This window comes from Megalobrama amblycephala, linkage group LG2 (genome assembly GCF_018812025.1).
Source record: "Megalobrama amblycephala isolate DHTTF-2021 linkage group LG2, ASM1881202v1, whole genome shotgun sequence".
NCBI lineage: Eukaryota > Metazoa > Chordata > Actinopteri > Cypriniformes > Xenocyprididae > Megalobrama > Megalobrama amblycephala.
The window spans coordinates 42066353-42082287 of record NC_063045.1 but is presented as its reverse complement, the minus strand read 5'-3'; the positions used below and the strand labels follow the sequence as shown (position 1 = coordinate 42082287).

The window sequence follows — 15935 nt, the reverse complement described above, 5'->3', positions numbered from 1 at the left end:
CTATGTTATTCATCAAAAAACTGATCTTCATTTTATACAATTTTATTGCAAATTCAACATACAAGTAATTGTTTAAAATTCTTAGTTCAGTTTAAAACATTTATAACAACATTAGCCTTTCAGTATAACATTTGCAAATCTTAACAGTACTAACAGAACTCCTGAAGAAAACAACTACAGCAAAACAAACATTTTTTTATCAAATAAAAACACTTAATAATAAAGAGAATTCAGTTTATACGTCAAATTAGACTTTTTTGTGTCATTACATTTAAATGGCTTTTTAATTACATTTTTGTCATTAACATCAACATTCAAATCTCATAAAAAACTTGCAATTTATACATTTATTTACTTAATATTAACAAAAAACAAACAAACAAACAAACAAAATCAATAATGGATGCTCCTTACAAAAATATTGAATTTAAGCCTTGTGAGCTCTACCAATATCATTTTACATGAGATCTGATTTTGCATCATTAATCTGAGGCATAATGTATCCTTCTCTTATATTAAACTTTATTACATTGAATGTTACACAATTACAAGACATAACATTTTGATTCCATATTGTATCTTGCAACATGATCAAATCAACTTAGAAAAGAAATGGGGATCTATAGAGAACCCTAGGCTCTTGACTCAATTTTAATGAACAGTTTAGTCCAAAAAGGTTCTATATAAGGATAAATGTCTTAAATGATTGACATACTTTCATGTTTAACATGTTATTTATTTTTTTCTTGTGATAAAGCATGTTTTTAATTCATAAAATGTAATTAAAATAAAATGAATTAATTAAAACTAAATATTCGATATATGTTCAATGTGTGATGCATCAGACAGAATCCTTTAAGGTTCTATGTAGAACTTTTTCTTCTAAGAGTCAAATAAAAGCTCACCTCTTTTATTAAAGGTACACTATGTAACTATTTTGTAAAAAAAAAAAAAAAAAAAAAAAAAAAATTAAAAAATCTTACCCTTATTCACTATGGTAAGCCTATTATAAGTGTTTATATTTTAGACCAAACGGCATTGTAAAGCATTATATATTGTGAAGGGCCATAGTCACCCGCACAGTCACGCAGAGCGAAGCACAACCTAAACGACGTTCTTCCACAAAATGCATGCGTTTTTGTTTTTCACCACTAGAGGGCAAATAGTTATATAGTGTACCTTTAACTGCAGACCAATGACAATCTTCAGTATAATATGACTTCTCATACAGCATAGCCAAATCTGCTGTCATACTTTGCGGTGCTGTAGCTGGTGTTAGTGGAGGGTGGATGCTCAGTTTGGTTTTGGCCCACCTGGCTGTAGGCCACACCTGAACGGAAGCTGGAGATTCGGCTGGTAGGACGGCTCTCAGGTGCAAGAGCATCCTCTCTTTAAAGACAGAAAGAAAACAAAAGCTGTTTATCAAAGACATCAGAGCGAGAATGTCTTGTTATCATCATCAAACTTCAAATGAAATGGAAGGAATTCATGGAGAAAAATGGAGGGGTTGATATCACCTAATCTCATTGGAGAACTCTTTCTCCTGTCGATTCCAGTTACATCTGAAGACGAGAAGCCAGATAATGAGCAGGACGATCATGATGAGCAGTAAACATCCAACAACGGTGCCTGTGATGACCCCCGCTCTGTTAGGAGCTGTGAAAGATTACGATCATTAATATTGACGATTATGAATAATCAGTTAGCATCAAATCACTGGTCTGATGCTTTACTTACGCTTCACAGCTTGAAGGTTAAGCCGACAGCTCTTTTTCCCAACGGCATTGGAAACTTCGCAGGAATAGACACCGGAGTGGCTTAAAGAGTGGTTACTGATTAGAAGTTCTCCTGTGAGGGAGTCTAATGGATAGAGAAAAAACATGCATAAAATCTCATTCATTAAAATAAATCTGTGGGGTTCTTTTCCTCCTGTGTAGAATGTTAATATAAATACAATACATTTTCAGGTACCAAATTCTCCACAGAAATTAGATATAATTGACAAAACGTCCCTTTGTAGCCATTTGGGGATGTCTCAATTGGAAAATTATGTAAAAAATTTTCTGTTGACGAAACAGAGAGAAAAAAAAAAAAAAAACGGACACAGACTAAATCCAGAAGAACTGTGGCAACATCTCCAAGACACTCGATATATATATATATATATATATATATATATATATATATATATATATATTGAGATGTTTCTACAACTTGACTGGAGTCCACCTATGGTAAATTCAGTTGATTGAACATTTGATTTGGAAAGGCACACACCTGTCTATATACGTTCCCACAGTTAAAAGTGCATGTCAGAGCACAAACCAAGCCATGAAGTCCAAGGAATTGTCTGTAGACCTCTGAGACAGGATTGTATCGAGGCACAGATCTGGGGAAGGAAGAATTTCTGCAGCACTGAATGAGCACAGTGGCCTCCATCATCTGTAAATGGAAGAAGTTTGGAACCACCAGGACTTCCTAGATAGGGCCGTCTGGCCAAACTTAGTGATCAGGGGAGAAGGCCTTAGTCAGGGAGGTGACCAAGAACCCGATGGTCACTCTGTCAGAGCTTCAGCATTTCTCTGTGGAGAGAGGAGAACCTTCCAGAAGAACAACCATCTTTGCAGCACTCCACCAATCAGGCCTGTATGGTACAGTGGCCAGATGGAAGCCACTCCTCAGTAAAAGGCACAGTGGCCAGATGGAATTCTCTGGCTGATGAAACAAAGATTGAGCTCTTTGGCCTCCTCAGTGGAGGAAAAGGCACCACTCATCACCTGGCCAATACCATCCCTACAGTGACGCATGGTGGTGGCAGCATCAGTGGCAGGAAATGGGAGACTAGTCAGGATCTAGGAAAAGATGAATGCAGCAATGTACAGAGACATCCTTGATGAAAACCTGCTCCAGAGCACTCTGGACCTCAGACTGAGGTGAAGGTTTATCTTCCAACAGGAGAACGACTCTAAGCACACAGTCAAGATATCAAAAGAGTGGCTATGGGACAACTCTGTGAATGTCCTTGAGTGGCCCAGCCAGAGCCCAGACTAGAAACCCATTGAACATCTCTGGAGAGATCTGAAAATGGCTGTGCACCGACACACCCCATCCAACTTGATGGATCTTGAGAGGTCCTGCAAAGAAGAATGGGAGAAACTGCCCAAAAAAAGGTGTGCCAAGCTTGTAGCATCATACTCAAAAAGACTTGAGGCTGTAATTGGTGCCAAAGGTGCTTCAACAAAGTATTGAGCAAAGGCTGTGAATACTTATGTACATGTGATTTATTTTTTTATTATTATTTGTAATGAATTAGCAAAGATTTCAAACAAACTTCTCTTGAGCATCTTGGAGATTTTGCCACAGTTCTTCTGGATTTAGTCTGTCTCAGTTTTTTTCTGTTTCTTCATGTAATCACAGAGAGTCGGTGAGATCAGATCTCTGTGTGGAGCATACCGGCTGTTGTCAGACTCCTTGTGCATACAAAAATCTCATTGGATTATTACAATTAGTGGCAAAAGGAATGTTTGGAAATGTAAACTGATATTTCCTACTGACACACTACAGCAAAAAAAATAAATAACTGGTGCAAAACCAGTGGGTTTTTTTTTGTTTGTTTGTTTTTTTGTGAAAATACCAATGTGCCTAAGTGTATGTATATATACTGTTTAAACAACTTAGTTTGTGAATCATCCTTATCATTTCGATGACAACTAAATTCTTTCATACAAAAACTATGCATTTCTGATCTGATTTGCTTTTATTACCAATTTATTGTATTTTAAACAAAACATTTTTAATTTTTTTAAGAGTGTTTTGTAGCCTGACTTCGTCATACTCATATTCTAGGCAGAATGTTAGTCTGATACTGCTCCATTGCACTTGAATTATGGGGCGTGTCTTAACCGAACCAGTAAAAAAAAAAAAAACTCTGCACTCAATTGGATAGACCTACAACCAATCAGAGCAACGAGGGTAAGTGACGTATGTTGAACTTGTACTTAAACTATTGCCGAATCCCGTTGGAAGGACGGCAAACACATCTTTCCCATCGACAAATGCCTTGATTGCGGTTCTTTGTTCGTCTTTTAAAATTAATGCGCTGTCGATTTCTTTTATTACAGACGTGATAGTGGAATCTAAACATCTTACTTCTCCAGCTGCAGTCATCGTTGGTGAAAACCAATTCAACCCAAGCGCTCTTTGATGACGTGGGTGGTTACGTAACCGCAGATAGCCTGTCCATCATCGATTAAAGCCCGCACTGGCAATTTGATTGGCTCGGCCTTCTGGGAGCCGAGCATAATTACTCCACAATGGATCGAGTCCAGACCGAACTTCCCGTCCAAAAAATTTTGTGGGCGGGGTTCGGGCTGGCACCCAGGCTAAGTGTTTTGGGCATAAAAAAGTTATATAATCCATATGGTAAATTGTATAGGCTCCACATTCATCTGCAAAAGCCATAATTTATATATCAAAATAAAATATGTAATTTAGCAATCAAAGTGATGGTTTGTATACTGTTTTGGGAAGTCAAAACTGTTGTTTAGAATCACTGATGGAGAAGTAGCATGTCATTACAATACATTACCACCAGAGGTAGCACTAACTCTGAATGGCGTCTGGAGGAATGGGACCTCCGCTCTCTCTCCTCCATGAATACAGCAGAGGTGTGGAGCCTTGATCCGATCTGCAGCGGAGAGATGCTGCCTCGCCCACGGCTTCACCACCATCAACCCAACACTTCGGCACGGACGGGCTCACTACCACACAGAGAGTCAAAACACTGTTAGCCTATTCACCCATACAAATTCAATACTGTTTGAATAATTGTGTTGTGCAATTCTGTAGGGAGCCAAAAGCACTGCTGAGAAATTGTGCATGTCTATTTTCCTCAAGGACTCTTCTCTTCAAAATAAACCTTTCAAAATCAAGGAAAAATCCAATTTTGAACAAAAAGCAGAATAAATAGAATTGATAAAAAAAAAAAAAAAAGTTTTTAAATAAAATCCGCTTTTACATGAAACATTTTCAAAGAGGTTGACTGAACACTTATCCCCACTTCTATTGGTAAAACCAAACAATAGCTCTGCCCCAAACTCACACCATTGGTTGAGGCATTTGTTGCTGTGCCAGACTGCTGAATTGTTGGTAACTTTGTAACAACAGAACTTGAACCATATTTGGCTTTGGGAAATGCACCACTGGTCAGGATTTCTTAATCATGACATATGAAATATATGGAGCCCCGCACATGACATGCAGGGAAAAAAAAGTAGGCTAAATCGTGCAGATGCTTTACTAAGGGTGCTTTCACATTAGCACTTTTGGTGCGCACCCGGGTTCGATTGACGTCAGAGTTCGGTACGTTTGGATGATGTGAACACGGTCTTCTGAACTCGGGTGCGCACCCGCGAACCGTACCCGAGTCCGCTTAAAAAGGGTGGTCTGGGGTGCGGTTCAAGTGAACTCCGGTACGGTTCGCTTCTGATATGAATGCAAACGTACCAAATTGCGGAAGTGAACCGCTATTAATGCCGTATTATTTGATAAAAATGTGTGTTTGTGTGTGTTTCACTCACTTTCCCAACGAGCGTGACTGACGTGCTGCAAGCAGAGAGCTGTAGTGTAGCCTTTCTTATTTCTGCTCACCTTCCGTACTACAGTCGCGGCAGATAGAGGCAAGTGTCGTTATGAACAAAACCAACGGTTCAAAAACAAAAATATGAAAGTGAGGAGAGCAACGTTATGCATTTTGCCGCCTTCTCCTGCGCCGTCGTTACTAAGCAACGGAGTAAACAGCTGCTGGTTTGATGACGCAAACGAACCGCGGGTCGGACCCAAATAATATAATGTGAACACAGTCCAGTGGGGGCAGGGGGAGGGGGGAGCAATCGAACTCGGGTTCGGTCCAGGCAATCGAACCAAGTGTGAAAGCACCCTAAGTCGTTCCCTCGATTTATAAATCGTACGCACGATTTAGCAAATCGAGGAAACGAAGTAGTAGGTAACGCGTATGAACCATTCTTAAAAAAATAGTAGGCAAAATCGTGCGCACGATTTACTAATTCACTCCCTCGATTCACTAAATCGTGCGCACGATTCACTAATTCGTTCACTTGATTTACTAATTCGTTCACTCGATTTACTAAAACGTGTGCACGAGTTACTATTTAGTTACTAAATAGTAAATCATGAGCATGATTTAGTAAATCGAGGGAACAAATTTGTAAATCGTCTAAGTAAGTAGTAAGTAAGTTTTTTTTTTAAAGTTTGCATATGTGAAAAAAAACACCTGTATTTTATTTAGAGGCCCAAATTGAGCAATATGCAATTTGGTTCATATGCTGATGTTTATGGCCAAAAAGTAAGATGAAATTCTGAAATAAAAATCCATGAGATCTTTATAAAAGCAGACTACTTAGATAAATTGCATATAAATATCAGTTTTCACTCTATACCTCCCAATAATATGTGTTATAAGATTATATTTAAAAGCTTAGTTTTATGATCAAATCTCTGTAGTTTTTATTAATGTGGTCAAAACACAATGCAGGGCAGTATAATGATGAATGAAAGATGTACAAATAAATGTTCCTTGGATGCCTGATGAATATTTGATACAATTTAATATGAATTTAATGTAGGGATTATGGATAATGGATAAAGTTGCTTTAAATTGCTATATCAATTATCCATAATACATTGATTTTTCTCCTCGTAATCTTTAATCAAAATAATCCCCTCGATCTTGCAGTGACATCTCGTCTCTCCTCTGATGATGTGTTTACTGACACAAGGACGGGGCAAGTTGTCACTCACATGAGATCGACTAATAGCAATCCACAACCATCCAACCATCCAATCAATTCCACTTGGACAAAATCAAGTGCTGCCCTACATTTTGTCTTTGCTCAAGAAGCTGTTTCACTCAGACTTATGTCATAATAGCTAAGAAAATATGGCAGCAACTTCTGTTTCATGCATTCTTTAAAGATCCTTCAAAGAAACGCTCTGTGTAGTATTCAAATATAAAACATTACCCATCACAATCAGCAATATTTTCCGACTGTCCACCCCAGGTGTCTTTTTAACTTTGCACTGATACGTTCCAGCATGGCTGACCATCAGCGAGGTGATAGATAGAGATGCATCTCCCTGGGATGGGTCTACAGCTGTGAAGTCCACACCTTCCATTAAAGCAGGGTCACCATGGGTATATCTCCTTCCACCTGTATATGATATGATCTAATAGACAACAATGCAAATATCAATTATAGTTGATAGTTGTTTTTCATCACATACATAAATCATCAGTAAGAGTCAAAGTACTGATTTGTCATTTCACTGATATAAGCTGTGACAGATCACCTTACGCACCATTTGGTCCTTTTTTGTGGTGTCTGGACTGACAACTGACCACTCAATGTCAAGCTCGCCAATGTCTGCTGAACTTGACGTGTAGGTGCAGTCTAGTGTAACAGGTTCCCCTTGAGCCATCTGCATAGTCTGTGGTCCACTGGAGGTCACTTTCATTGCTCCTGTCACATCTGCAAAAGTTTGGCAAAAGATTGATGTGCATCCATTTGCAAAATTCTCTGAAGAGTTGCATAGTCTTGACGTCAGTGACTACGCCAACCTAGAAGGCTAATTGATATTGATTTCTCTACATTTTGAATGGGATTTTACAACAGTATTTTTATTTAAGAAAGTAAAACAAGGCTGTGGTTAACATTACTTGAAACTTTCATGTTTTTTTATATAATACTATGAAAACCCATTTCTGCTAAATAAGAAAAAAACAAACATGTTTTGGTAAATCATAATTGTGAGATAAAAAGTAAAATAAAAATAAATCTCTCAAAATAAATATTACATAAAAAGTCAAAATTTTGAGATACTAAGTCATAATTATGAGATAAATATTGAAAGATGAGATAAAGTCAATCTTGACTAGTCATAATTCTGAGATATAAGGTCATTATTAAGACATAAAAGTTGGAATTATGAGATATAAGGTCATAATTATGAGATAAAAATTGAAAGATGAGATAAAAAGTCATAATCACGACAAGTCAACATTATGACCTAAAAATCATAATAATGACAATATCAGAATTTTAACTTGGAATCTCAGCTTTTTATCATTTAATTATTATTGACTATAGTTTTGTTTTTCTTATGTGACAGAAATGGGCAAATATTATATACAGCCACACCACACACATAACTATCTATATAACGACTACATGGAAACCTTACAGCTTTGTAGTAGTTTTAGCTCTTATTTAGCAACTTGTTATAAACATAGCACACAAAACTTCCAAACTTCATATTCTAGGTATGACTCTGTGTAATGTTTGTAGAACATGACTTTATTTTACACATAATTTGGAAACTACTATTCTAATTTCAGGGGAAATTAATGGTCTGAAAAGAAAACTCTTATTTAAAAAAAATAGTAGGTAAAATCGTGCGCACGATTTACTAATTCACTCCCTCGATTTACTAAATTGTGCGCACGATTTACTAATTCGTTCTCTCGATTTACTAATTCGTTCTCTCGATTTACTAATTCGTTCTCTCGATTTACTAATTTGTTCGCTCGATTTACTAAAACGTGTGCACGAGTTACTATTTAGTTACTAAATAGTAAATCATGCGCATGATTTAGTAAATCGAGGGAACGAATTAGTAAGTTGTGCACACAATTTAGTAAATCAAGGGAACAAATTAGTAAATCGTCTAAGTAAGTAGTAAGTAAGGTTTTTTTTTTGTATGTTTTTTTAAAGTTTGCATATGTGATTTTTGTTGAGTATTATATTTGATAGGCCTATATCAGGCTTTTATGGCTCACACATTAGGCTATGAAATGAGAATATGGAGTTCATAGCTACTCAAGGAGGAAAAAACACCTGTATTTTATTTAGAGGCCCAAATTGAGCAATATGCAATTTGGTTCATATGCTGATGTTTATGGCCAAAAAGTAAGATGAAATTCTGAAATAAAAATCTATGAGATCTTTATAACAGCAGACTACTTAGATAAATTGCATATAAATATCAGTTTTCACTCTATACCTCCCAATAATATGTGTTATAAGATTATATTTAAAAGCTTAGTTTTATGATCAAATTATGTTTTCAGATTATGTTTTTGTCTTCAGACTGTAAATATACCATTTTGCTCAACAAACTATAAGACATTTTTCTTTTAACTATGATATATTGAAGCTTCAAACCAAGCTGAACATGAAATAAGGAGCAGAGCTAGTCTTTTTAATTATTCTGTTCTTTCTAGGTCATTCAGCTTTTTTCTTTGTAATTCAAAGTCTAAGGATGATTATTTTCAATTAGACTGTAATTCCAAAATTCCTGGTTTCATACTGAAGTTCCATCCTGGTGCTCCCTCATGAATGATTCATATGGGCTCATATAATGAAACTCTCCAAATGACTAATGTCTGGATTTCGTCCAGATGCTTGTGAATAAATCCCATCATACATGAAGGAAAACTTTCAGGCCTAATTGAGGAACTTTAGCACGGTTCTGAGCAGAATGTCAAATTACCTAGTCTTGTGCTGGAATTCCTTGTGAAGAAACTTACTTGTTTTGAGAAACACGGCGAGGACAGTCAATATCATAAATGAGGACAACGGGGACAAACTTGTTCGTCTAACACAAGACATCTGTTTTAGACATCTGTGAGAGATGAAAGTAAAAAGAGAGAGAAAGCTAGAAGAGAGGAGCATGACTGAAAGAAACTATGAGGGAGATAATGAGCATGTCTTGCTGGGTACCATATTTTGAACTTGCAATGGTAACTCACAGTACCTCGTGTTGCAGCAGAGATTTTGTACATTCATGTTTGAACACCCTTTTTTGTGCCACTTCCTCCCATTCAGCTGACTGAAGTTTTTAAGAAACATGCTGAGCCTAGAAAGGAAAAGAGACTGCAAAAGTCATTTTTACACCAGTAATTCATTCTGTCTTAGTTCAATATTTTGGTCATACAATAATGTCCCATTAATTAACATTAGTTTATGCATTAACTAACATTAACTAAAAATAAGCAAGATATTTGTTACATTATTTATTTTTGTTAATGTTAATGAGTAAAAATACATCTTTTCATTGTTAGTTCATGTAAACTAATCCAGTTAAGTAATGTTAACAAATGGAACCTTATTATAAAGTGTTACTATTTCATTACATTTTTAAGCATAAAAATATTTGAAGACTTCATATGCAAAAGCCTATAAGTGCCATCTGAAATTTTCTTCTAAAATGAGCATTTTTATCAAGCTCGTTTGTTTAGGTTCAATAATTTCACTTTAAAGGTGCTAAAGAGGATGTTTTGTTTTATACATTTTTGCAATTTTACTTGAAACTGTCTTTACTAACTGATAAAAGACTATTTATTAGGTGCACTGAAAGGAATAATATTAATATACATCATCTGTGCACAAAGTAGGGCCTTAAAAACATCAGGCAATCGTTTACACGATCATCGCGTAAACGATTGGCCCTCTGGCTTGTCAATCACTGCCATTACATTCCTTGTGAAAGACGTGCGCGGATTGGCCCTCTGGCTTGTCAGTTACTGCCATTACGTTCCTTGTGAGAGGCGTGCGCGCTCCAGTAACTTTCCACACTCCACAGGCGCCACATGCAATGTTTTTGTCAAGAGACAGGAGTAAAAACTGCAGATTATGAGTTACCTGCGGTGAGTCCGACATAATGAATCCACTAACACGACACAGCGAATGCCGGTGGTAAACAAACACTCGTGTTCCAATACTCGTGCGCGAGTTTTGGGAGGCGTTCCCTCAAAATGAGCTGTGAAGGAGGGGGGCTGTTCTTACGCATGCGCTCATTTCAAAAACTCACTAACAGTCTTTGGTTTCTCAGTCGACGAAAAGATCCTCTTTAGCACCTTTAATGACAATGAAAATGACCTATTAATTGACATTAAAGTGAAATTATTGAACCTAAACATACGAGCTTGATAAAAATGCTCATTTTAGAAGACAATTTCAGATGGCACTTAGAGGCTTTTGCATCTGAAGTCTTTATTGTCCCATTTGGGTTTGGGTTTCACCCTGTGGTCAGTGTGGGTCCTAACACCCCAGTATAGTGATGGGGACACTATACTGTCAAAAAGCATGGTCCTTCGGATGAGATGTTAAACCGAGGTCCTGACTCTCTGTGGTCGTTAAAAATCCCAGCCTGGCCAAATTTGCCCATTAGCCTCTGACCATCATGGCCTTCTAATCATCCCCATACACTGATTGGCTTCATCACTCTATCTCCCATCTCCACCAATAAGCTGGTGTGTGGTGGCGTTCTGCCGCAATATGGCTGCCATCGCATCATCCAGGTGGATGCTGCACATTGGCGGTGGTTGAGGAGATTCCCCCTACTATATGTAAAGCGCTTTGAGTAACCAGAAAAGTAATATAAATGTAACAAATTTATTATTATTATGTGATTCCCCTGTTCCTCATGTGATCATGTCATGTGCTTCCCTTGCTTTATATGTCATGTTGTTATTGTTCGACTTGAAGTAGCACTGCGCAGACCGAGCGGTGTACCACAAGAGCGATTCAAAAGCATACATAACCGCCTGCTCTCTAATCGCACTCCTAATTTGATGTCATACACTGATTGGCCTGCACAGCACCACTTCAAGTCGAACACACCTATTGATTTATTCTAGTCATGTGTTTCTCTGTTCTGTTTGGTCATTGGCTCATTGTTTGATTACTCTCAGGCATTTTTTGTTATGTGATTGGTCCATGTGTATTTGTGTTCCTTGGCTCATGTTCCTTTGTTCCTTGGCTAGTATGTAACCCGTTGTTGGTCAGTTCATGTCCAAGTCTGTTCTAGTCAAGTCATGTTAAGTTCAAGTCAAGTCATTTTGATTCTGATTACTCTGTCACCCTTGTTAAATATAACTGCACCTGGGTTCCCTTCAACTCTGCTCATCTTCAGTGGACTATATGGCCACGTTCACACAGCAGCAAAATACAGTTGTCAGTCCTGTATTTGAGTCCTTAATACGGTTACGTTCACACGCAGTACGGTTATTTACGGGAGTGACAAACACATTCTATAACCGAACTCAAACCTGTAAATTTTCAGGACTCACAACCGCATTCTCGGAATATTCGCGCTGTGTGAACGGAACAGGACTGGACAACTAGTTATCTGTCACGTCATACAGAGTCAGAGAGCCGGTGTTTGTGTGTGGTTTCGCTTTCAGTAACTTACAGCGAAAGTGATGTGAGCTGTGCGGCATCTTAAGATCCGGTGGTGTTAGATCCAGTCACTGTTCTCCATCGGAACGGCTCATGTCAGATTTGTGTTCTTTTCAAATGCCGTGTATGCGCGAGATGTCGCAAAGGACGTGACACGCGGCTATAGCGCGTTTACATGCTGCTGTATGTTAAGGTTTTGATGGATGAACTCGAAGTTCAGTTAATCTCGTCATGTGAAAAGTGATAATACTTTTCAGTTTTATGGATGTCGCCATCTTTAATATTACGTTGATTACTGTCGTCATGGTTACTACTAGTAAGAGAGTACAGGCTTGACACTCGCTGCACGTTCATACAGGCAGTGTTCCAAACGCTACTGAAAGTTGCTGTGTGAACGAGACATTTCGAGACTCACACCTGTAAGTAAATGCGGTTGTCAATCCCAAAAAAATGACTGTGTGAACGTGGCCTATGTTACAGAAAGCTAGAGCCCCTACAGTGAACCCAGCAATTACTCTCATGCACCTCCGGCGGCAGGGCAATCAGTCAATTGAGCAATATGTGGAGGACACAGTAATTGCTCGGACTTTAATGCGGTCACACTCAAGGACACTTTCATGCAATGGATCAAGTGAACCAATACGAGTGTCAACCCCCCAATGATGTCGGTCCGTGGGGCTGTGAAAATGTTACCAGTGGTCTCAGCACTGCCAAGTCCAGTGGTCCCAAGTCCGTTAGTCTCAGCATTTTCAAGTCCAGTGGTCCAAAGTCTGGTGGTCCCAGTGCCTCCAAGTCCGGTGCTCCTGAGATCGGTTGTGTTTCAGTGATCCTTTGACCGTTTGCTGTGCTTCCTGTGATGGCCACTGCCATCTTGGGTGCTTGGACCACACACTGCTATACAGCTCCTCCTGAGATGGCGGCAGTGACCGCTACAATGCTACAGCTCCTCCCAAGTTGGCTGCTGCATCCGTTTTAGTGCCTTCTGAGGTGGAGCCGATGTCTGCCACAGTGTCTTCCGAGGCAATGACGTCGACTCCAGCTTCTCCCGAGATAGCACTATCTGCTCTTGAACTCTCTGCCTGCCCTGTCATGGCATGGCCAAGGAGGCCGTCTCTGGACTGTCTATGCCCCATAACACAGCCACAGAGGCTGTTGACAGACTTGCTATGTCTCATGTCAAAATCCATGGAGGCCGTTCATGGAATTGCTATGCCCCATGTCACAGCCAGGAGGACTGCCCAGGTTTTTGCTCCGCATGGCTCCCTCTAATCTGCCAGCTCCACCCTGGTGGTATCTATCTCGCTGGATCCGCACGGCCACCTGTTCCTCCATGGTGTAGTCCTCTAGTACAGGGTCCAGGCCCGTCCATGCTCCACGGTCCAGGCCCACCCATGCTCCACGCTGTTTTGGGTGAGTGTTTGGCCAGGGCATCTGGAGTTGCTTTTTTAAGGTAGAATATGTCACGTTTGGTTTTGGTTTTTAAACCACTTTTAGGTTATTCATTTATATTTTCTGTCTTTTATTTTGTAATTATCATAACTACGTTCCTAGTTTTGTCATGTTCCTGGTTATGTCATGTGATTCCCCTGTTCATGTCCAAGTCTTTTCTAGTCAAGTCATGTTAAGTTCAAGTGAAGTCCTCGTTAGATTTTGTTTATTCTGTCACCATTGTTAAATATAACTGCACTTGGGTTCACCTCAACTTTGCTTGCCTTCAATGGACTATACGTTACAGTCACTGTACTGGTGAATTTCCTCAAATTTACTCATTCCAAAATGACTAATTCCAGCTTGTTCTAAAGAAATTCAATGGCAGTATATGATTATCATACATATAAACAGCAAAAAAAAATAGAATGCAAAACCTGGAAAGTATTATATTGTAGCAAAAAGTAAAATATACTCACCTGTTGTGACCAGAAGATATTTTTACTCACAATCACAAAGCGAAAGTTTCTTATCTACTTTCCTGCTGAGAGTGGAAAAAAAAAAAAAACATCTCTGTTGTTTTTCTTTTTTGTAACACACTTTTTTCTTCCTCCTACACTGTTTTGAGAGCCTGTAACCTCATTGTTCACCAAAATCTTTCCAGTACCATGCAATATACAACACAACATTTTGGTTGCTTTTATGCTGATCGACCGGAACAACTGGTTCCTCTGCATGAACATTTATCTGGGCAGGAAAATAGGCCATGTAAACATAGATAAAATGGAATTTTATATATAGAAACTTACAGATGGAGGGCCAGTTCATCTCTGTGCTCAGTCCTCATGCACATCGCCTGCTGAATGGCTCCACTGTGAGACAAGAAGTCACTTCTGGTATCAAGTGAAGGTGGTGCCATGGTAATGTGGTCCACAGAGACTGGTCTCAGGTGACAACTGGTTACTCCACTCAGAAAAACAAAGGACAGAATAATAAATTAGTGGAACGATTCAGTATATCAATATGCAGGGCATTTGTTTAATGCAATTGTGTTAACAAATAAACAAAGGTTGTTTTTTTGTTTGTTTGTTTTTTGATATGCACAGTGCATTTTCACCAAGCTAACATGCAGTTAAAGTCCATCTAAAGGTGGTTCCTTTACAATGAAGATTAAGGCTCCACACACCTTCCTGAATAGGCCACTGCAACCTTATCTTTAAGAACTACACATGCTTGACTATGAGAACCATTAACATAAAGGAAACTGAGAATGATTACTTACATTTAAGACATTTAGCAGCTGCTCCATCTTCACATGTGAGTATGCGATAGTCAACAGATGGCTGTTATGCAATTCAGAAAGACTGTTGGGAAAAGAAATGTTTCCTAAACAAATAAACAAGACAACAATGTTTTTACAGTTAATCAGATTCTAAGCATTTGAGTTATGCTGTTCAAAGGTCAAAGGTTAGTAGACTATCCATATAGTAAACAATGCATACACTATGGCAAATATGAGCACGTGAAGCTTTTGCTTCATGACCTGCTGTGCATATGGGGTAGGTGACCACATGCAATGCTGAACTACATAGAACTACATTTGTTAACAAGTGTTCTTCATGTCTAAACCAACTAATTTTATTTAGGATCTTATGCTCAAATTATTATTTAACATGATAAAGCTACATGTATTTAAATATTACACATTTATGCAATTTATTCACTGTCAGAAAAAAAAAAAAAATGGTGCAGTTTTTGCACATTATCTGAGAGTGTTCATTACAGTTTCTATTGCCCAAAACAATGGTTTGATATTCTGTACATTTTTATATTTTATCATTTTTTGCTGTTTCATATTGTTGTTGTTCATATTTGTTTGGTTTTCTGTTTACACAATCATTTCAGTTTACATTGTTTGCAAATTCCATAGTATGATATTTTGTTGTCTAATGCATGTACATTATTTTTTTTAAATGTGACTAAACAAAGTAGGCTATCCACATAACTTACTTTTTTGAGAATAATTCCAAAAAGAGAGAACAGAGTAGAACAGAGAGAATAATCAGTTTAAACACAAGTGGGAGGTCTGAATATCTTCCGGTGTCCCACTGCAGATAGCTACCCGCTTTAGCAGGGTAAAGTGCCAAGTACGTTCATGGAAAGCAACAAATGTGGATCATAAAGCCGAACTTTCACCTTTCTTGGTTTTTCTACAGGATAATCGAGGTGTTATATTCGCCTGTGCAACAC

General features: G+C 38.3%; 1 protein-coding gene across 7 annotated transcripts; it reads right to left on the bottom strand.

The window, feature by feature from the left end:
• Positions 1–26: 26 nt before the first annotated feature.
• Positions 27–15914, bottom strand: vsig8a (V-set and immunoglobulin domain containing 8a). Of its 7 annotated transcripts, none has more exons than XM_048176349.1 (11): positions 15696–15914; positions 14968–15071; positions 14495–14653; positions 9832–9933; positions 9605–9699; positions 7378–7547; positions 7041–7245; positions 4608–4760; positions 1738–1860; positions 1518–1656; positions 27–1389 (listed from the first exon to the last, which is right to left on the bottom strand). In XM_048176349.1, the coding sequence occupies exons 3-11, from the start codon at positions 14602–14604 to the stop codon at positions 1224–1226; spliced, it is 1263 nt and encodes a 420-aa protein (XP_048032306.1). In that variant the 5' UTR covers positions 14605–14653; positions 14968–15071; positions 15696–15914; the 3' UTR covers positions 27–1223. The 7 variants fall into 7 exon arrangements, with proteins under 7 accessions (XP_048032306.1, XP_048032316.1, XP_048032361.1 ...); XM_048176359.1 differs by having other exon boundaries at positions 14968–15049; XM_048176404.1 differs by lacking the exons at positions 14968–15071; positions 15696–15914 and adding exons at positions 13955–14053; positions 14165–14229 and having other exon boundaries at positions 9827–9933; positions 14495–14624.
• Between the last annotated feature and the right edge of the window lie 21 nt (positions 15915–15935).